This window comes from Pseudophryne corroboree, chromosome 7 (assembly GCF_028390025.1).
Source record: "Pseudophryne corroboree isolate aPseCor3 chromosome 7, aPseCor3.hap2, whole genome shotgun sequence".
NCBI classification, from domain to species: domain Eukaryota; kingdom Metazoa; phylum Chordata; class Amphibia; order Anura; family Myobatrachidae; genus Pseudophryne; species Pseudophryne corroboree.
This window is the reverse complement of record NC_086450.1, coordinates 286,427,151-286,449,704: the sequence shown is the minus strand read 5'-3', so window position 1 is coordinate 286,449,704 and position 22,554 is coordinate 286,427,151. Positions and strand designations below refer to the sequence as shown.

Genomic DNA, 22,554 nt, shown 5'->3' with positions numbered 1-22,554 from the left:
TTGCTGCAGATGCAGTGGGCCTATTTTGGGGTGTGGGCCTGGAGCTGCAGCTCTATCAGCCCCATTGTTAATCCTGCTCTGGGAACACACAGCAGCCAAAGAGCAGAGCCTCCCATTGGATGTAACCTGTGTAGGAGGGCGTTTCTCGCCCAATCAGCTGTGGACTGGGTGTGACAGACCTGCCACTAACCCAATGAGAGCTCCTAGCCATGCCCAGCGTTATACACACAGTCACAGAGTTACAGGTCTGGGCTATTATATAGGAGATATATATATATAAAATCTTAACTGCTGCAGAATAAGAGTGTGTCACGTAAATAAATGTAAAAAATTAGATAGATATATCTTTATTTGGTAAATGTTTTGCTCAATCAACATGAATTTTGAATTATAGTTATGGTGTAGCATTTACATTTTTAGCCTGTGGCAACGGTGGTCTCAAGCAACATCTAAATTTGTGTTTTTATACCAATCAGCTGTTTCAGAAGACCCAAAATTCACAATTCGATAAAAAAAAAATAATGAAAAAGGAAAAGGAAAAATTGTAACAGATGTATTAAGCCTGGAGAAATGATAAAGTGGAAGGTAATAACACACCAGCTAATTCACTCCTGTCAAGTTACAGGCTGGGTTTGAAAAATGACAGTTAGGACCTGATTGGCTGATGCGCTATCACCTTCCACTTCATCACTTCTCCAGGATTAATACATCTGTCCCTTAGACTTTTCAATACTTGCCAAATATAAGGATATACAATTTATTTTGTGTCCAAAATTCTTTTTTCCTTTAGGGTACAGCCCCACCTACTGGTGTTACAGGTCCTTTGCAAAACCTCCTTGACAGAATAAGGCATTGTTAAATTCGAGCGCAATACTGTAAAGAGACATGGTGTCTATTTACTAAGCCTTGGATGGAAATAAGGTGGACGGAGATAAAGTGTTAGCCAATCACCTCCTAACTGCAATGTCACAGGCTGGGTTTGAAAAATGACAGTTAGGAGCTGATTGGTTGGTACTTTAACTCCAGCCACTTTATCTCCACCCAAGGCTTAGTAAATAGGCCTCTACTGTTTTAATGTTGCACCTTGGGGAGTATAACAACTCACTGATTAAAAATCTATTCTGCACATAAATGTTAGGTATATTAATATCTAATATGCACATAGCTAAATAAATTATTAGAATTATTACAGTTACCTAAACTTCCGTCCTTACTAGCACATTTGGTCTGCTCTCATTCTCCAGTCCCTTCAATGTGGGCTGATGTAGATGTGATCACTTCAGCTTGCAATGCACTACCCTCATCCAGACGTGCTCTTTTGGCGTCCGGCTCTTTTTGTGTCTCTCGATCAAAGACACTGGACACTGACACAGGAAGTGAGGTGCTGGCCTGAGCTGCAAGGAGCTGCAATGGGTTGGTGAGAGCTGCCAAAAATATGATTAAAAATAAATCACTCTGATTATAATCATCAGTCAACAAAAAAACACATCACAAGCTTTCTTAAGAAAATCAATAGATGCCCAATTCTCATTCATTGGAAATTAAATTCATAAAAATAACAGACTTGACTTTAAAATAAGAAGTTATGGTAGACCTACAGTTGATCACTCTTTTCCTCCTAAGTCCACAGTACCCATAGGATATACACTGGGATATGAGGTAGCGTCATCAGAATGGCACCAACGATCAGAATGCTACGGGCCAGTCTGCTATATCCCCACCTCTTGGCTCAGGCAATTAAGTTATTTTCCAAAGCTCAAGGCAGGAGCATCATAGAGAGCCTTAATCATGTGAGAAGAACACACACACTTTCATACAAGTAGGACAAGGTTAGTTTAAGTGTAAGGATCCTCAAATCAGGTGCGTTAGGGTGGAATCCCTGTGGTTACTGTGGACTTAGAAGAAAAAGAGTTATCAACCGCAGGTCTACCATAACTTCTTATTTCTCCTGCAGGGTCTACAATAGTATCCACAGGATAAACATTGGGATGTCCCAAAGCAAATTTAGTGGAGGGGACGCTCCTGATTGGACAGGAGAATCCTTCGCCCGAATGCAGCGTCCTGAGAGGCAAAGGTACCAAAAGCTAATGTATGTGTTTATGGAAGATCATGTGGCTGCCCTACATATCTGCTCCGCAGAGGCACCACGGCATGCTGCCTACTACCTTACAAGTAGAATGAGCAGAGACATTAGCCGGAACATGGAGATCAGCTTGAGAATAAGCTTCAGAGATAGTCATCCGAAGCCACCTCACCAGTGTTTGCTTGTCAGCAGGCCATCCTCTCTTGTGGAACCCATGGAGTACGAAGAGAGTGTCTGTCTTTCTGATGGCACTGGTATGATCCACGTAGATCCTTAGAGCCCGGACTATGTCAAAAGATGCATCTCCCGCAGAAAGGTCCGGACCTTGGAAAGCCGGAACTACAATTTCTTTCTTAAGGTGGAACTTAGAGACCACCCTAGGAAGATAACCAGATTTGGTTCTGATAACCGCTCTAGCTGGATGAAAAATCAGAAAAGGAGGACGACATAACAATGCCCCTAAATCTGAGACTCTTCTAGTTGAAGCAATAGCCAGTAAAAAGAGAACCTTAGCTGTCAACCATTTAAGATCCACTTGACTCAGTGGTTCAAATGGGGCAACCTGATGTGTCTTTAGGACTATTTTTAGATCCCAAGGAGCTGTAGAAGGAACAAAAGGAGGTTGGATGTGAAGTACTCCTTGGGAAAAAGTACAAACATCCTGTAGGTTTTCTTATGAAACCAAACAGTCAATGCTGACACCTGCACTCTTCAAGGAAGCCACACGGAGACCTTTGTCCATTCCTGCCTGAAGGAATGCGAAGACTCTAGAAATTCTAAAATACCTACGGTTAAGCTACATGGCACCGCACTATTGAATATAAGCATGCCATACTCGGTAATAAATGCGAGCCGAGGACGGTTTCTTTGCTTTAAGCATTGTTTGAATTACTTGTAGTGAAAAACCTTTTGCTTTCAGGATGGATGTCTCAAAAGCCATGCCGTCAAAGACAGCTGATCCAGGGGCTTGTAATAACAAGGACCCTGAGACAGTAGATCTGGATGTTGAAGCAGTAGAAATGGAGTATCCACGGAGAGTATCCACGGACTGCCTCTGCAAATCTGTGCACCAATGTCTTTTGGGCCATGCCGGAGCTATTGCTATCACGGTGCCCTTTCCTTGTTTGACCTTTTCGAATCACCCTGGGCAACAGGGGATTGGTGGAAAGCCCCATCTCACCAACAGAGCATCCACGTAGCTCGCTTTAGGATCCTTTGTCCTTAACCCGTATGCGGGAACTTTGATGTTCTAACGAGAAGCCATGAGGTCTAGCTCCGGCAGCCCCCATTTGTTTACCAGCCTCTGGAAGAACTCTGGGTGTAAAGCCCATTCGTTTGCACGAATGCCACGTTGATTGAGAAAATCTGCTTTCCAGTTTAGGACTCCCAGAACAAACACAGATAAGGCCGGATGATGAAGTTCTGCCCATCTTAACGTGCAGCTTCGCTCCTTCATTGCGTTTTGGTGATTGAGGTACGCTACTGCCGTCGCATTGGCCAAGTGAATCTGAACCGGTTTTCCTTGAAGTACCAGTATGTCCTTTGCCAGAGTGAGTGCCATATATAAGGCTCGAAGTTCCATTATATTTATTGGCAGGCACCTTTCTTCCTTGGTCAACTGCCCCTGGAAGCAGCACTTTTCTGACACGGCTCCCCAGCCCTGAAGACTGGCGTCCATTGTCAGAACCTCCCACTCCGAGATCCAAAAGGGTCGTCCTTTGTCCAGATGGGATGTCTGTAGCCACCAGGCTAATGACCTCCGTACTTCCTGAGGAAGGACCATAGTCTGAGTTTTTATAGTCTGATGTAGTCCATTCCATCTGGAAAGAATCAGACTTTGAAGGGGCCTAGAATGGAATTGAGCATACTCCAACCATGTCGAACGTTGACACCATGGATCTCATCACTCGCATTGCTGCATGAATGGATACCCTACGACTGTGTAGTAGCTCCTGAATCCTTGTCTGTATTGATGAAAATTTTGTTCAGAGGTAGAAAAACTATGAAGACTGGAATTCAATACCTCCCCCAGGTGCGTAATGCGTTGCGACGGAACCAGGGATGACTTCGCCCAATTTATAAGCCAGCTGTGGCTTTGTAAACAAGCTATTGTCAGTTGCATTTGGCACTGAAGGGTTTCCTGGGATTGAGCCAGGATTAATACAGTAGGTCCTCCAGGTATAGGAAAATTCTTATCCCCTGACGATGGAGATAAATCGCCATCACTACCATAATTTTGGTAAACACTCTTGGAGCTGTAGCCAGTCCAATTGGTAGAGCTTGAAACTGAAGGTGTTGCTGGAGGATAGCAACCCTGAGATAGCACTTTTGGGATGGTGCTATAGGTACATGCAGGTAAGCATCCTGGATATCTAGGGATACCATAAAATCCCCCGGCTCCATGGCCAAGATAATGGAACGTAAAGTCTCCATATGAAAACGAGGCACCCAAATGTACTTGTTCAGTAGTTTGAGATTGAGAATGGGCTGTATGACCCATTCGGATTCTGTACTAGAAACAGGTTGGAATAGAAACCTTGTCCCTGCTGAGCAGGAGGGACAGGTACTATCACCCCTGATTGCAGCAACTTCTGAACTGCCTCCTGTCAAGCCCTGGCCTTCGTTTCCATTGAAGACAGGCTGGTACAAAAAAAATCTTTGCAGAGGGTGTTTCTTGAAGGCAAACGCATAACCATGAGATACCGCTTCTTGCACCCAGGCATCTGTGGTGGACTGCCGCCAGGTCTGTGCAAATAGAAGAAGTCGGCCTCCCACCCTGGGGTCCCCAAGGTGGAAGCCCGTGACATCAGGATGATGGCTTATCTTCTGGTTTGGAAGCAGGCCCTCTGGTAGCCCAATGCTTTTTAGTCTTTCCAGACTTATCCGATTGGGATTGTGCCATAACTCTTTCTTTTTCGCTTTTCCTTGGGTCCAAAAGGACCGAAAAGCTGGAAACCTAAATTTAGACTTGTAGGTAGAAGGAAACTTCACTTTCTTATAGTCTGCTTCTGAATCCAAGATATTGATTAATTCTTTATCAAGAAGAACATCTCCAGTAAAAGGCAAAGACTGTAGCACCTTTTTGGACTCTGAGTCAGCCTTCTATGTTTGTAGCCAGACAGGTCTGCGTGCTGCTACTGCTGAGGCCGATGCTTGAAACGCTATAGTACCCATAGCCAAGGCGGTTTCTTTCATAAAAACAGCTGCTTGTTTAATATGTGCAATATGGGACTTTAGTTCTCTAGACACCAATGACAGATTATCTTCTAATGCTTCAGCACAGGCCACCACTGCTTTTGTCATCCATTCTGAAGCCATGGCTGGCCTAAACACTGCCACTGACAAGGAAAACAGTTCTTAGAAAACCATCTATTTTTCTATCCGTTACATCATTTAATGATGTTGAAGCCAAAAGGTAATGTAGATTTACGTACCAATCGAATCACATGCGTATCTACTTTGGGAGCAACCTCCCTTTTCAAACAATCCCCAGCCAGAGGAGGATAATGAGAATTCCATTTTTTCTCAATTCTGAACTTCTTACTGGGTGTGACCCAAGCCCTTTGCATGATTTCCGTCAGGTGTTCTGACACCGGAAATTCAGTTCTGACTGTTTTGGGACATTCAACACAGGTGCCTTGGATTTTAACAAAGGCTCTGCTGCCTTCTCTAAGGATAAAATGGCTTTCATAGCATTAATTAGCTCAGGTATATCTACTGAGATGGGACCTTCATGCTCATCTCTGTATGCAGACCCAGAATGCGAGGAATCATCCTCATCCTCTCGTCCCCTTCTGAAACATGTGTAGACTGTGAAGATGTTGTTTCATGTCTGTGATTTACTTTCCACAGGCCTTTCAGCCTGTTTTTGTTAAAAGGCTGCAGATTCCTGGACTGGATGTATTAAGACCCAGGGGGAATGGCTGCATGTAAGGGTTAACTGGGTAACATATCCCTGGTATGGGAGCTGGCATTATTCACTCAGCTATATTGGATGTTTGTGCAAAAGAAGCCCACGGAGGTTCTGCTTGAACCTGTGCCTTCCTTGGATTATTAAAGGAGGCTTTGGTGAAAACTATAACAATTTGTACATAATCCATTTTGTACCAGATTTTGGGGGTCATTCCGAGATGATCGCTCGCTGCCGATTTTTGCAGCGCAGCGATCAGGTAAAAAAACGGCAAAACTGCGCATGCGTATGCACCGCAATGCGCACGCGTGTCGTACGGGTACAAACAGCATCACTGCTGTGCAATGCTTCTAACGATTAATCCATTTGCACAGCCTATCGCAAGGAGATTGACCGGAAGAGGGCGTTTATGGGTGTCAACTGACCGTTTTCTGGGAGTGGTAGGAAAAACACAGGCGTGACCAGGCGTTTGTAGGGCGGGTATCTGATGTCAATTCCGGGACCTCCGTCGCTAGGATTATCGCACAGGATAAGTAACTTCAGGGCTGGTCTTGTTTTGCACAAAATGTTTTTGTACCGCTCGGCTGCACATGCGATCGCACACTTGCAAAGCAAAAATACACTCCCCTGTGGGCAGTGACTATGCGTTTGCACGGCTGCAAAAAGTAGCTAGCAAGCAATCAACTCGGAATGAGGGCCATTGAGAGGTTAACCTCGCTTTGCATGACAAACATGATATCAATGTCAGTGCTACTGTGGAGAGTGTATCCTCCTCACCCTTCCCTCTAGTAGACATGGTAAACAAACCACACATCTGTATGGTGTTAACTACACAATTAGTGACCGTATTCACTTTGAGCTTGCTAAAGTGATATACAATCCGATCCCTCCCTTCCTTGCACCAGCACTGAGAATCAGATTTACAAAGATAGCAAAACTGACAGAAATATTAGTATAGTAAAGGTCAACAGCATCACTAGCAATTAGTCACAAGTTATACATTAGGATAATAAGCAATATGAGCATATATTCAACTACAGATACATTTCAGGTATGTAGATAAAACATGTTACTGTATTACCTTATATAGGACTTTTAACGTATTCAGTTGCACAGCAAAAGAAACAGCAGCAACAGTTTACCAGACTCATATGCATCAGACACTTATCCAACTACTCGTACCCCAATGGTAGGTAGAGACTTAGTGCTGTGTCACCTGCCTCAGGAGAGCGGGATACAGGGAGACTTAGGGGCTAATTCAGGTTGGATCGCAATAAGCGGTGAAGTAGCAAAATTTCCTGTGAAACTGGACCATGTGCAGACTTTATCACTCTGCCTGAAGATACTACAGCTGCTGCATGATCATCACTATGTCCAACTAGACAACCTTGCTACTATGCCCAACTAGAAAACCTTCTTAGGAATGTGCACATACTACCTTTTCAATAAACTCAATCAGTCACCCTCTTCCATGAAGAGACCAAATGTAACTTAGTAAACATATACAACCTCCTTATTAACATACATCCACAAAGGTGCTTATTCTAGTCAATCACTTAAATTATCCTAAAGAGAAGTTTGAAGGAAAAAGGTTTAGGGCAAAATAGTAGACATTACAGATAAAGGCTTTACTGCATTATAATCAATTGCCATCCACTGTTCAGATGTAGTGCTATACATCACTTTTATATAGTCTCCCATTTCCTTCTGAACTAGTCTTTATTTTTCTTCCATCTCTTTCTGAATTATCCCCAAATCCAGGTCTCCATCTTTCATCTCTGTCCCCCTCTCATCCTACATCTTTCATATATCTGTCCCTTCACTTCCACAGTTTTTCAAATTTTTGTCACTCTCACTTCCCCCCCATCTCGTTTCTCAGCTCTGTCCAGCTCCTCTGCCCCTCCCAATCTCCAGCTCTCTCGTCTGTGACCCCCATCTCCCTGCCTCATCTTTTCCTAATCTCAGTCTCTATCAGCTCTGTCCCCAGTCTCCCCCTTAGGGCACAGTGGAGGGGATGCAGGGTGGATCACTGTTAGGACAGGAATGTGCCCTCACATCACTGCGTCTGCATCCTTCCCCCTCCACCCCCACCCCCTTTCCCACACTGCCAAAGCCTCTTTACCCTTTGGAAGGGGGATGCAGGATGCTGGCTGCAGATACTGACAGAAAAGAACTGTCCTGATCTAACAACAGGGGGTGAGAGAAGACAGGTTGTGTCTCGAAGATTGCCAGACAGTGAGAGCTGAGGAGAAGAAGGGCGTGGGCCTTCCTGCAGCTAGACACACACTTTTTATATAATATAACAAGAAAACCTTTGGAGATTACAAATCTAATGCATGTGGGCTACAAACCATAAACGTTTCCAGTGAGATTGGCAGTGGTCATGACTTCTTTCCCACTGGGAGTTACTAATGGAGGGTGCGGTGCGAGACTCATTGTAGCTGCTGGCTGTAAAAGTGTAACTTTATGTCCATGAAGAGTTTGGGGAATTGCATTTGCTACAGTCTGAATAACTCTGCTGGCAGTCGGAAGTGTAGGAATTGTGGCAAATGTGATGGTATTCATGTCATCTTTAAAGCCTGCAAAATGAAAAAAGGACACTTAATGCATCTGTTGTTCGATTTTGACATACACACAGCCTACGGCTAAGTATTTCTTCCTCTAGTTATCATGAGAACTACTAGTGAAGTGGACTATTTAAACCCTTTGTGATATGAAGACATAAAGTGGGCTCGTGTGATACAGGGTGTGTAGCCAAATCTGGGAGCAAAACTATAGCTGCTTCGAGACGTATAACTGATAATATACCACATGTTCTGCCACGAACCAGGCCATTTATCCACCTGTACAGCTGGCTTGTGTCTATGCCGGGCTCCTCAGACAAGCCTGGGCTTGGGTATTCGTACCTCCCACCCTCTCTGCATCCCTTTGTCCAACTACAACAGTACTCTACACACACTGAACCAACGTTTTCAACAGAATGGCCAACCTTTCTCCAAATTGTGATGTTAGACACTGTCTGCCTACATTTGCTTGTACAAAAACAAAACGGTGTGCCAGGATTTCTGGTTTAGAATAGGTCTGTTTTCTAAGTATCGATTTGAATAAAACACCAACAATTCTGCACTTTCAAGACTGAGACAACAAACCCGGAGATCAAGAATTCAACACCTGCCTGTAAACAGCCCAGTAGGGATTTCTACAAAGTATTACCAAAGAAATGGTTCTTCTCACCTGGTCATTCATAATGAAAATTAACTGAAAGTCTATAAAGAGAAACAGATGGGCTCCCACAATAGTAGATCCTGGGTTTCCTCTCTGTTGACCTCCACAAAGAGCAGAGACTTGCCATCTGGAGGTCTGACTCCTCACTTTCCTGAGGTACAAAAGAAGCAAAGCCTATGTCCAATGGTTTGGAGACATTAACAGAAAAAATAATTATTCCTCCTGCAGGGCCCACAGGTTATCCACAGGATAAACATTGGGATATAAGGTAGCGTCAAGCAAAGCTTTCGGCCTCCCAGAATGCAATGGGCCAGTCTCTTATATCCCCACATCCTCGCTCAGGCAATTCAGTTTTTTGTTTGGTGCGGCAGGAGCCGGACCATGGTCATTGGGCTGCTGGTTTTTAGAAGCCATAACCTTTTACTACATTATTTTTAAAGTCTTACTCTTTTTGAGCAATCTTTCTAAAAAGAGTCTTGTACGTACCTTAGAAAGAGTCGCTCCAACAACTCACCGCTGAGTCGCGACAACGCTTACCCATGTGTACAGTGCTGTTTCGGCGGGCGTCTGTGTAGGATGTACTAGCAAGTCCAGCTGACATTACCAGGCTGTGGCCGGAGCATGGGGAGTAGGTAAGACATCGGTTAGCGGCGAAAACATGAGACACAGCCGCACTATTTTCAGGATGGAGACTACCAAACAGTTACGGACGCGGCTGCCACCTCGGGTGCACCAGCGCTAGGCCTCAGGGATCATAGGCTCCAGGGGTAGTATGAGACCGCGATCCCTGGGGTTGATGTCAGCAGTGGGAAATAAGACGCTCCCCTGGTCGCCCCTCCTCCCGGTTCATGACCAGTTTCCTCCGAGTCTCCCGTCACAAACTGATTTCCGTCTTCCGTCTGAGACGCTAGATACTAACTAACCCAGTCGCTGTTTAGGCGGCTGTGTAACTGGTGTGTCTGTTTTCACTTGGGCGTCTGTGTTCACTGATAATGGATGTGTTCACTTAGGCGTTTGTGTTCACTATTAGCATCTGGATCCACTCAGCGTTTGCTAGCATATTAATTGATCCTGGAAGCAGGGTTAAGTCTCCCTGAAGCCCGCTCTCCTGAGGCAGGTGATAAAGCACTGGGTCTCTACCTACCATTGGGATATGACTCGCAGTGGTGCAAGTATGCTGGTACGCTCGGGTACGGAGTACCCTTAAGAATTTGGCAGCGGGTACGCAGTACCACCTGCCACACACTTTGCTATTGCCACAATTATAAGTGCCACAAAACAACAAGACCATGGTGCTTGGCAGCATGACGGCTCCTCCCACTTTGTCAGTTACTGGGATTGCGACAGTGGCTGTATTTTCCTGTTATAATGGAGGCATTACTATATATTGTTATTAAATTGGGGGCATTACTATATATTTCTATTATACTGGAGGTATCACTATATATTTATATTATACTGGAGGCATCACTATAAATTTCTATTATACTGGAGGCATCACTATATATTTTTAGCCTTGCCTCCAGAATCCCCCATTTTTCGTCACTCAGTACCCATAAGAAAATATTTCTACTTGCACCACTGGATATGAGTAGTTGTATAAGTGCCTATTGCATATGAGTCTTGTAAACATTTACTGCTGTTATTTTCGCCTGTGTGACTGAATATGTTAAAAGTTCTATATAAGGTAATGCAGTACAGGTTGAGTATCCCTTATCCAAAATGCTTAGGACCGGAAAGTAGTTTAGATATCGGATTTTTCCGTATTTTGGAATAATTGCATACCTTAATGAGATATCATGGTGATGGGACCCAAGTCTAAGCACAGAATGCATTTATGTTTCATATACACCTTATACACACAGCCTGAAGGTAATTATAGGCAATATTTTTTATTAACTTTGTGCATTAAACAAAGTGTGTGTACATTCACACAATTCATTTGTTTCATATACATCTTATACACACAGCCTGAAGGTCATTTAATACAATATTTTTAATAACTTTGTGTATTAAACAAAGTTTGAGTACATTGCGCCATCAGAAAACAAAGGTTTCACTATCTCACTCTCGCACAAAAAAATGCGTATTTCGGAATATTCCGTATTTCGGAATATTTGGATATGGGATACTCAACCTGTAATATGTTTTTCCTACATACCTCAAATGTATCTGTAGTTGAATATGTGCTCATATTGCCAATGTATACTAATGTATAACAATGTGACTGATTGCTAGTATGGCTGCTGACTTATACTGTGTTTGTGTCCATTTTGCTTTCTCATATATCTGATCCTCAACGCTGGTGCAAAGCAGAGAGGAGTTGGATTGTATATCACTTTAGCATTAAAGTGATTTCAGTCACAAATTGTGTAGTTAACACCAGTCAGGTGTGTGATTTATCATGTCAGAGAGAGGCAAGGGTGAGGAGGATATACTCTACACAGCTGTACCTACATTGATATCATGGTTGTCACGCAAATCAAAGTTAACCTCTCAAGATCTGGTTCAAAATGGGTTATGTGTAAAATTTTATAGTTTCCATCAAAGCCTCCTTAACATGCCACGGCAGGCTCAGATTCTGGCAGAACCTTCATGGGTATCATTTGCACAGACATTTTTTAATATAGCTGAGCGAATAGTGCCAGTTTCAGTACAAGTTTCGGAAGGGACACTTCGGAGATGATTCCTCACATTCTGGGTCTGCATACAGAGATGAGAATGAAGGTTCCAGCTCCGTAGGTATATCTGAGCTAGTCAATGTTATGAAAGCCATTCTGTCCTTCGAGGAGGCAGCAGAGCCTTTGTTTAAAATTAAAGGTACCCATGTTTACACGTCCCAAAACAGTCAGACCTGAATTTCTGGAGTCAGAGCAGCTGACTGAAATCGGTCAAGAGACTTGGGTCACACCCAGTAAGAAGTATCCTCTTTAGGCTGGGGATTGTCTAAATAGGGAGATTGCTCCCAAAGTCGATACGCATGGCATTCGACTCTAAATTTACATTACCTCTGCCTTCAACATCTGTAAAGATGTGACGGATAGAAAAATGGATGGTTTTCTTAAAACTGTTTCTCCTTGTATGGGGCAGTGGTGAGGCTGGCCATGACCACAGAATGGATGGCGAAAAGTGGCGGCCTGGGCTGATGCAATGGAAGATGATCTTTTATTGACTACTAGACAAAAGTCCCATATTGCACATAATAAACTGGCAGCTATTTTTATAAGAAGCAGCCTTGGATATGGGTACAGTAGCTTCTTATGCATCAGCCTCAGCAGTAGCAGCATGCAGAGTGGTCTGGCTACGTACATGAAAAGCTGACTTAGAGTCCAGAAGGGTACTAGAGTCTCTGCCTTTACTGGAGATATTCTTTTTGGTAAATAATTTAAGCTATATTCTGGAGTCTGAAGCAGACTCTAAGAAAGCGGCGTTCTTCAGTTTACAAGTCGGACCCAAATAAAAGCGAAAGAAAAAGGGTTACGGCAAACAGTCCCAATCAGGTAAATCTAGAAAGACTATAAAGCATTGGGCTACTAGAGGGCCTGCTTCTAAACCAGAAGATAAGCCATCAGCCTGATGTCATGGGCCTCCACTTGGGTGATCCTAGGGTGGAAGGCCGGCTTCTTTTATTTGCACAGAACTGGAAGCAGTCCAACACAGATGCCTGGGTGCAAGAAGCAGTACCTTACGGTGATGCGTTTGCCTTCAAGAAACACCCTCCGCAGGGGTTTTTTGTACCAGCCTGTCTTCAATGGAAACGAAGGACAGGGCTTTATTGTAGGCAGTTCAGAAGTTGTTACAATCAGGGGTGATAGTACCGGTTCCTCCTGCTCAGCAGAGACAAGGTTTCTATTCCAACCAGTTTTCTAGTACAGAAACCAAATGGGTCATAACATGGACCATTTTCAATTTCAAAACTCTGAACAGATACATTTGGATGCCTCGGTTTCATATGGAAACTTTATGTTCCATTGGCTTGGCTTTGGAGCTGGAGGATTTATGGTATCTCTAGATATCCAGAATGTTTACCTACATGTACCTATGGCACTGTTCCATCAGTGCTATCTCAGGGTTGCTATCCTCCAGCAACAGTTTCAGTTTCAGGCCATAACATTTGGACTGGTTACAATTCCAAGAAGGTTCACCAAAAATATCGTGGTGATGGCAGCCTCTCTCAGTTGTCAGGGGATAGGGATTTCTCATAGCTGGACGACCCGTTAATCCTGACTCAATCTCAGGAAATTCTCCAGTGCCATCTACAAATGACTATAGCCTGGTTACAAAACCAAGTATGGTTCATAAATTGTACTTCCTTACAAGAAGTACTGATTGGACAGTAGAATCCTTCGCACGAATGCAGCGTCTTGAGAGGCAAAGGTATCAAAGGCATAATGTCTAATGAATGTGTTAATGGAGGATCATGTGGCTGCCTTGCATATCTGTTCAGCTGAAGCACCACGTTGTGCTGCCCATGACGGATTTACCTTACGAGTAGAGTGAGCAGAGACATTAGCCAGAATAGGGAGATCAGCTTGAGAATATGCTTCTGAAATTGTCATTCGAAGCCTGGGTGCTGTATTGGATTCCAGGCTTCAGAGTTTTTCTACCTCTGAACAAAATATCCAAAATACAGACAAGGATTCAGGAGCTACTACACAGTCGAAAAGGATCCATTCAGGCAGCTATGCGAGTGATGGGATCTATGGTATCTACATTCAACAAGGTGGAATATGCTTAATGCCACTCAAGGCCCCTTCAACGTCTGATGCAGTCCATTCCTTCTGAAAAGCATCAGACGATAAAAAAACCCAGACTATGGTCCTTCCTAGTGAAGTAGGCGGTAGTTAGTCTGGTGTCTACAGACATCCCATCTGGATAAAGGGCGACCCTTTTAGATCTCAGAGTGGGAGATTCTGACAACGGACGCCAGTCTTCAGGGCTGGGAAGCAGTGTCAGAAAAGTGTTGCTTCCATGGGCAGTGGACCAAGGAAGAAAGTTGTCTACCAATAAATATATTGGAACTTCGGGCCATATGTATGGCATTCACTCAGGTAAATTACATACTTCACGGAAAACCGGTTCAAATTCGCTCGGACAATGCAACGGCAGTAGCGTACCTCAATCATCAGGGAGGAACTCACAGCCAAAAAGCAATAAAGGAGGTAAGCCGCACGTTAAGGTGGGCAGAAATCTGATTATCTTCCTAAGGTGGTCTCTAAATTACACCTTAACGAAGAAATTGTAGTCCTGGCCTTTCAAGGGCCGGACCTTTCTGCGGGAAATGCATCATTAGACATAGTCCGTGCCTTAAGGATCTACGTGGATCGTACCAGTGCCATCAGAAAGACAGACACTCTTCGTTCTCTACGGATTTCGCAAGAGAGGATGGCCTGCTGACAAGCAGACACTGGCGAGGAGGCTTCGAATGACAATTTCAGAAGCATATTCTCAAGCTGATCTACCTATTCTGGCTAATGTCTCTGCTCACTCTACTCGTAAGGTACAGTAAATCCGTCATGGGCAGCACAATGTGGTGCTTCAGCTAAACAGATATGCAAGGCAGCCACATGATCCTCCATTAACACATTCATTAGACATTATGCCTTTGATACCTTTGCCTCTCAAGACGCTGCATTCGTGCGAAGGATTCTACTGTCCAATCAGTACTTCTTGTAAGGAAGGGTGTGTATGTGTGTTCTTCTTGCCTGATTAGGGCTCTCTATGATGCTCCTACCTTGAGCTTTGGAAAATAACTGAATTGCCTGAGCAAGGAGGCGGGGATATAGGAGACTGACCCGTTGCATTCTGGGAGGCCGAAAGCTTTGATTGTTGGTGCCATTCCGCTGATGCTACTTTATATCCCAATGTTTATCCTGTGGATACTGTGGACTTAGGAGAAATAGACGATAAGTTAATCATAACTACATATTTTTCCAATTTATTGCCTCCAGACCATTGGAAATAATCTTATCTAGTTCAGAACTGAGCAAAACTTCAAGGAAGACAGGGACACCAGTCATTTCTGACACTATGTTCGATTAACGGGTCCTAAGTTGCACAGCACAGTATGCAGAGGCAGCTGGGGTCAGCCTGCAACCGACAGACCGGAAATCTACTTTCAGACATGGGGGGTCATTCCGAGTTGATCGCTCGCTAGCAGTTTTTAGCAGCTGTGCAAACGCATTGTCGTCGCCCACTGGTTAGTGAATTTTCGCTTTGCAGAAGTGTGAACACTTGTGCAGCAGAGCGCCTGCAAAATCATTTTGTGCAAAACAAGACCAGCCCATTAGTTACTCTTCGTGTGCATTGATTCTAACGATGGAGGGACGGCTTTTGACGTCACACACCCGCCCAGCGAATGCCCAGCCACGCCTGCGTTTTTTCTGCCACGTCTGTGTTTTTCTAAGCACTTCTTGAAAACGGTCAGTTGACACCCAGAAACGTCCACTTCATGTCAATCTTCCTGCGTTCGGCCGTGCGACTGGAATGTTCGTTAGACTCTGTGCAAACCCACGATGCTCATTGTACCCGTACAACGCGCCTGCGCATTTTAGTGCATACGCATGCTCAGAAATGCTGATTTTTAGCCTGATAACTGCGCTGCAAACAACGGCAGCTCGCGATCAACTCGGAATGACCCCCTTGGTCCATGCTTCACTTAATACATCCTCCAATTGAGGAGAAGAAAACAGTCTGCTTCTTATTCCTGTTAAATAGTTATGTGTTGGGAAACATCAGATTCCCAGCTGTTACACATATTTAATCCCTGTTAGACATCTCACACTAAATTCTCTAGACCACGCTTCCTCTTAGTGCACAAAAAATAAGAATTTACTCACCGGTAATTCTATTTCTCGTAGTCCGTAGTGGATGCTGGGGACTCCGTAAGGACCATGGGGAATAGACGGGCTCCGCAGGAGACTGGGCACTCTATAGAAAGATATAGGACTATCTGGTGTGCACTGGCTCCTCCCCCTATGACCCTCCTCCAAGCCTCAGTTAGGAACTGTGCCCGGAAGAGCTGACACAATAAGGAAGGATTTTTGAATCCCGGGTAAGACTCATACTAGCCACACCAATCACACCATGTAACACGTGATAGGAACCCCGGTTAACAGTATGATAACAAATGGAGCCTCTGAAGAGATGGCTCACAACAAAACCCGATATTTGTAACAATAACTATGTACAGGTATTGCAGACAATCCGCACTTGGGATGGGCGCCCAGCATCCACTACGGACTACAAGAAATAGAATTACCGGTGAGTAAATTCTTATTTTCTCTGACGTCCTAGTGGATGCTGGGGACTCCGTAAGGACCATGGGGATTATACCAAAGCTCCCAAACGGGCGGGAGAGTGCGGATGACTCCGCAGCACCGAATGAGAGAATTCCAGGTCCTCCTCAGCCAGGGTATCAAATTTGTAGAATTTTGCAAACGTGTTTGCCCCCGACCAAGTAGCTGCTCGGCAAAGTTGTAAAGCCGAGACCCCTCGGGCAGCCGCCCAAGATGAGCCCACCTTCCGTGTGGAATGGGCTTTTACAGATTTAGGCTGCTGTAAGCATACCGCAGAATGCGCCAGCTGAATAGTGCTACAAATCCAGCGCGCAATAGACTGCTTAGAAGCAGGAGCACCCAGCTTGGTGGGTGCATACAGGATAAACAGCGAGTCAGTCTTTCTGACTCCAGCCGTCCTGGAAATATAAATTTTTAGGGCCCTGACTACGTCCAGCAACTAGGAATCCTCCAAGTCCCTAGTAGCCGCAGGCACCACAATAGGTTGGTTCAAGTGAAAAGCTGAGACCACCTTTGGTAGAAACTGAGGACGAGTCCTCAATTCTGCCCTATCCATATGGAAAATCAGATAAGGGCTTTTACAAGACAAAGCCGCCAATTCTGAAACCCGCCTGGCCGACGCCAGGGCCAACAGCATGACCACTTTCCACGTGAGATATTTTAAATCCACAGTCTTAAGTGGTTCGAACCAATGTGATTTCAGGAATGCCAAAACCACATTGAGATCCCAAGGTGCCACTGGGGGCACAAAAGGAGGCTGAATATGCAGTACTCCTTTGACAAAAGTCTGAACTTCGGGCAGTGAAGCCAGTTCTTTTTGGAAGAAAATCGACAGAGCCGAAATCTGGACCTTTATGGACCCCAATTTGAGGCCCAACGTCACCCCTGCTTGCAGGAAGTGCAGGAATCGACCCAGTTGAAATTCCTCCGTCGGGGCCTTCATGGCCTCACACCAAGCAACATATTTTCGCCAAATGCGGTGATAATGTCTTGCGGTGACATCCTTCCTGGCTTTGATCAGGGTAGGGATGACTTCCTCCGGAATACCCTTTTCCTTCAGGATCCGGTGTTCAACCACCATGCCGTCAAACGCAGCCGCGGTAAGTCTTGGAACAGACAGGGACCCTGCTGCAGCAGGTCTTGTCTGAGCGGCAGAGGCCAAGGGTCCTCTGTAAGCATCTCTTGAAGTTCCGGGTACCAAGCTCTTCTTGGCCAATCCGGAACCACGAGTATGGTTTTCACTCCTCGCCTTCTTATTATTCTCAGTACCTTGGGTATGAGAGGTAGAGGAGGAAACACATAAACCGACTGGTACACCCATGGTGTCACTAGAGCGTCCACCGCTATCGCCTGAGGGTCTCTTGACCGGGCGCAATATCTTTTCAACTTCTTGTTGAGGCGGGACGCCATCATGTCTACCTGTGGTTTTTCTCACCGGTTGACCAACATTTGGAAGACTTCTGGATGAAGTCCCCATTCTCCCGGGTGGAGGTCGTGCCTGCTGAGGAAGTCTGCTTCCCAGTTGTCCACTCCCGGAATGAACACTGCCGTCAGTGCTAACACATGATTCTCTGCCCATCTGAGAATCCTTGTGGCTTCTGCCATCGCCATCCTGCTTCTCGTGCCGCCCTGTTTGTTTACATGGGCGACCGCCGTGATGTTGTCTGACTGGATCAGTACCGGCTGGTTTTGAAGCAGGGGTCTTGCCTGGCTTAGGGCATTGTAAATGGCCCTTAGCTCCAAGATATTTATGTGAAGAGAAATCTCCTGATTTGACCACAGTCCTTGGAAATTTCTTCCCTTTGTGACTGCCCCCCAGCCCCGAAGGCTGGCATCCGTGGTCACCAGGACCCAGTCCTGTATTCCGAATCTGCGGCCCTCTAGTAGATGAGCCCTCTGCAGCCACCACAGCAGCGACACCCTGGTTCTGGCCGATAGGGTTATCCGCTGTTGCATCTGGAGATGGGACCCGGACCATTTGTCCAACAGGTCCCACTGGAACGTCCTTGCGTGGAACCTTCCGAATGGAATTGCTTCGTACGAAGCTACCATTTTTCCCAGGACTCGTGTGCATTGATGTACCGACACTTTTCCTGGTTTTAGGATGTCTCTGACCAGAGATGACAATTCCTCGGCTTTTTCCAGTGGAAGAAACACTCTTTTCTGGTCTGTGTCCATAATCATTCCCAGGAACAGAAGACGTGTCGTCGGGACCAGCTGTGACTTTGGAATGTTTAGAATCCAGCCGTGCTGTTGTAGCACTTCCTGAGAAAGTGCCACCCCCACCATCAACTGTTCTTTGGACCTCGCCTTTATCAGGAGATCGTCCAAGTATGGGATAATTAAAACTCCCTTCTTGCGAAGGAGTATCATCATTTCGGCCATTACCTTGGTAAAGACCCTCGGTGCCGTGGATAACCCAAACGGCAGCGTCTGGAACTGATAGTGACAGTCCTGTACCACAAATCTGAGGTACTCCTGGTGCGGAGGGTAAATGGGGACATGCAGGTACGCATCCTTGATGTCCAGGGATACCATGTAATCCCCCTCCTCCAGGCTCGCAATAACCGCCCTGAGCGATTCCATCTTGAACTTGAACCTTTTGATATAAGTGTTCAAGGCTTTTAAATTTAAGATGGGTCTCACCGAACCGTCCGGTTTCGGTACCACAAATATTGTGGAGTAGTAACCCTTTCCTTGCTGAAGGAGGGGTACTTTGACAATCACTTTCTGTGAATACAGTTTTTGAATAGCCACCAACACTGCCTCCCTGGCAGAGGGAGTTGCCGGCAAGGCAGATTTTAGGAAACGGCGGGGGGGAGACGTCTCGAATTCCAGCCTGTACCCCTGAGATACTACTTGAAGGACCCAGGGATCCACTTGTGAGAGAGCCCACTGTGTGCTGAAAAACCTGAGACGTGCCCCCACCGTTCCCGATTCCGCCTGAGCAGCCCCAGCGTCATGCTGTGGACTTACCGGACGCAGGGGAGGACTTCTGCTCCTGGGAACTAGCTGTGTGCTGCAGCTTTTTCCCCCTTCCTCTGCCCCTCGGCAGAAAGGATGAGCCTCTAGCCCGCTTATTTTTCTGGGGCCGAAAGGACTGTACTTGATAATACGGTGCCTTCTTTTGCTGTGGGGTAGCCTGTGGCAAAAAGGTCGATTTCCCAGCAGTAGCTGTGGAAACGAGGTCTGAAAAACCTTCCCCAAAAAGTTCCACCCCTTTATAGGGTAAAACTTCCATGTGCCGCTTGGAGTCGGCATCACCTGACCATTGCCTAGTCCATAACCCCCGTCTGGCGGCAATGGACATAGCGCTTATTTTTGATGCCAGCCGGCAAATATCCCTCTGTGCATCACGCATGTATAAGACCGCGTCTTTTATATGGTCAATCGTTAGCAAAATATTGTCCCTATCCATGGTATCAATGTTTTCCGACAGGGAGTCTGACCACGCAGCAGCAGCACTGCACATCCAAGCTGATGCAATAGCGGGTCTCAATATAATGCCAGTGTGTGTGTATATAGCTTTTAGGGTACTTTCCTGCTTTCTATCAGCAGGTTCTTTTAGGGCGGCCGTATCCGGAGACGGTAGTGCCACCTTCTTTGATAAGCGTGTCAGCGCTTTATCTACCCTAGGAGGTATTTCCCAGCGTGACCTATCCTCTGGCGGGAAAGGGTACGCAGCCATTAACCGTTTAGAAATGATCAATTTCTTATCTGGGGAAGTCCACGCTTCCTCACACACCTCATTTAGTTCGTCAGATGCAGGAAAAACTACTGGTAGTTTTTTCTCACCAAACATAATACCCTTTTTTGTGGTACCTGGGGTATCATCAGAAATGTGTAATACATTTTTCATAGCCTCAATCATATAACGGGTGGATCTATTGGAGGGTACACTCGTCTCATCATCGTCGACACTGGAGTCGGTATCCGTGTCGACATCTGTATCTGTCATCTGAGGTAGCGGGCGTTTTACAGCCCCTGATGACATTTGAGACGCTTGGACAGGCACAAGCTGAGTAGCCGTCTGTCCTATGTCGTCAAACCTTTTATGTAAGGAGCTGACACTGTCACGTAATTCCTTCCATAAGTCCATCCACACTGGTGTCGACCCCGCAGGGGGTGACATCACATTCACAGGCATTTGCTCCACCTCCACATCATTATCCTCATCATACATGTCGACACAGCAGTACCGACACACAGCAGACACACAGGGAATGCTCTTACAGAGGACAGGACCCCACAAAGCCCTTTGGGGAGACAGAGGGAGAGTATGCCAGCACACACCAGGGCGCTATATAACACAGGGATATCACTATACAGAGTGTTTTCCCATATAGCTGCCTATATATATATATATATATATATATACTGCGCCTAAATTGTGCCCCCCCTCTCTTTTTTACCCTTTCTGTAGTGCAGGACTGCAGGGGAGAGCCAGGGAGCTTCCTTCCAGCGGAACTGTGAGGGAATAATGGCGCCAGTGTGCTGAGGGAGTTGGCTCCGCCCCTTTTTCCGGCGGGCTTTCTCCCGCTATTTTATCGTTTCTGGCAGGGGTTAATATACACCTATATAGCCTCTGGGGCTATATATGGTGTTAGTTTTGCCAGCCAAGGTGTTATTATTGCTGCTCAGGGCGCCCCCCCCCAGCGCCCTGCACCCATCAGCGACCGCAGTGTGTGGTGTGCATGAGGAGCAATGGCGCACAGCTGCAGTGCTGTGCGCTACCTTGGAGAAGACAGAAGTCTTCAGCCGCCGATTTTCCGGACCACCTTCTTGTTTCTGGCTCTGTAAGGGGGACGGCGGCGCGGCTCCGGGAACGGACAACGAGGTCGGGTCCTGTGTTCGATCCCTCTGGAGCTAATGGTGTCCAGTAGCCTAAGAAGCCCAAGCTACCACCACTTAGGTAGGTTCGCTTCCTCTCCCCTTAGTCCCTCGTTGCAGTGAGCCTGTTGCCAGCAGGTCTCACTGAAAATAAAAAACCTAAACTATACTTTCTGCTAGGAGCTCAGGAGAGCCCCTAGTGTGCATCCAGCTCAGCCGGGCACAGAAATCTAACTGAGGCTTGGAGGAGGGTCATAGGGGGAGGAGCCAGTGCACACCAGATAGTCCTAAATCTTTCTATAGAGTGCCCAGTCTCCTGCGGAGCCCGTCTATTCCCCACATCTGCCCGTGAATACGGGCCTTAAGCTCTGAGTCTTGACATTGTGGCATAGTCATTTCCAAGGAAGAGGGAAGAGGAAACACAAACCTGACTGACTTTTTCAAGACTTGAAACCAAGCCAACTCATCAGATCTGGCATAGGAGAAGTCCACAGGCACTGGACCAGATTCCCAGGCAATTAAGAAAATGTACATTACTTCTGCATTATGCACAGCTAATAAAAGTATTTTGTTGTTGACCCTTTTTTGTTATTCAGAAGTAAATAAACAACCCTTCTGTGCAAGCACTTAGAGGGGGCTTCTCAAACAATTATCTTGATTGACAAATAATATCAGCACTGACTTCACCGGATATCAAGAACCATATAATGTATTTTGTATAATTTGATGACAGCTATTTTCCTACAGATGGTCTAATTATTTCTACTTAAAAATCAGAAAAAAGGAGAAGTATAAAACATACTATATTTCTAGAAAGGAAATGTAATCTTCTAAAATTCTCTCAAAAGAGAGAGATGTGTCCTCATACATCTTCTCTGCAGTTGTCACACGCTTCATGACTTTTTTGAGTTGAAAACGCAAAAGTATGCGACTAGGACACGGACTGTGCTGATTAATTTGATACGTAACACTTGTATATCTGTACACAAAGTGCTACATTGTAGCAGCCACAGCTTTTTCCAATACAAGTTCTGTTCTGCTCCGTATACAGACACACAATAATAAGAAGTATTTTCAGCGCAAAAAAAATAAAAAATTGCATATCCCTAATACTGTATATAAATTAAAGATACTATAACCATATTATAACAACATTTTTAAAAGTTACATATTTTATTTTAAATATACAATATCATAACAATTATAAT

General features: G+C 45.4%; 1 protein-coding gene across 2 annotated transcripts in view; it reads right to left on the bottom strand.

Moving 5' to 3' along the window:
• Positions 1-22,554, bottom strand: part of FOXK1 (forkhead box K1) — a 288,084-nt gene that overhangs the window by 25,539 nt on the left and 239,991 nt on the right. The window contains exons 8-9 of one of the 2 annotated variants that reach the window (XM_063934188.1): positions 8,345-8,572; positions 1,197-1,424 (exon numbers count right to left, since the gene is read on the bottom strand). In XM_063934188.1, coding sequence (XP_063790258.1) covers positions 1,234-1,424; positions 8,345-8,572 — 419 coding nt within the window. In that variant the 3' untranslated portion in view covers positions 1,197-1,233. The remainder of the gene's footprint in view (positions 1-1,196; positions 1,425-8,344; positions 8,573-22,554) is intronic. The other variant, XM_063934189.1, reaches the window with a different exon arrangement.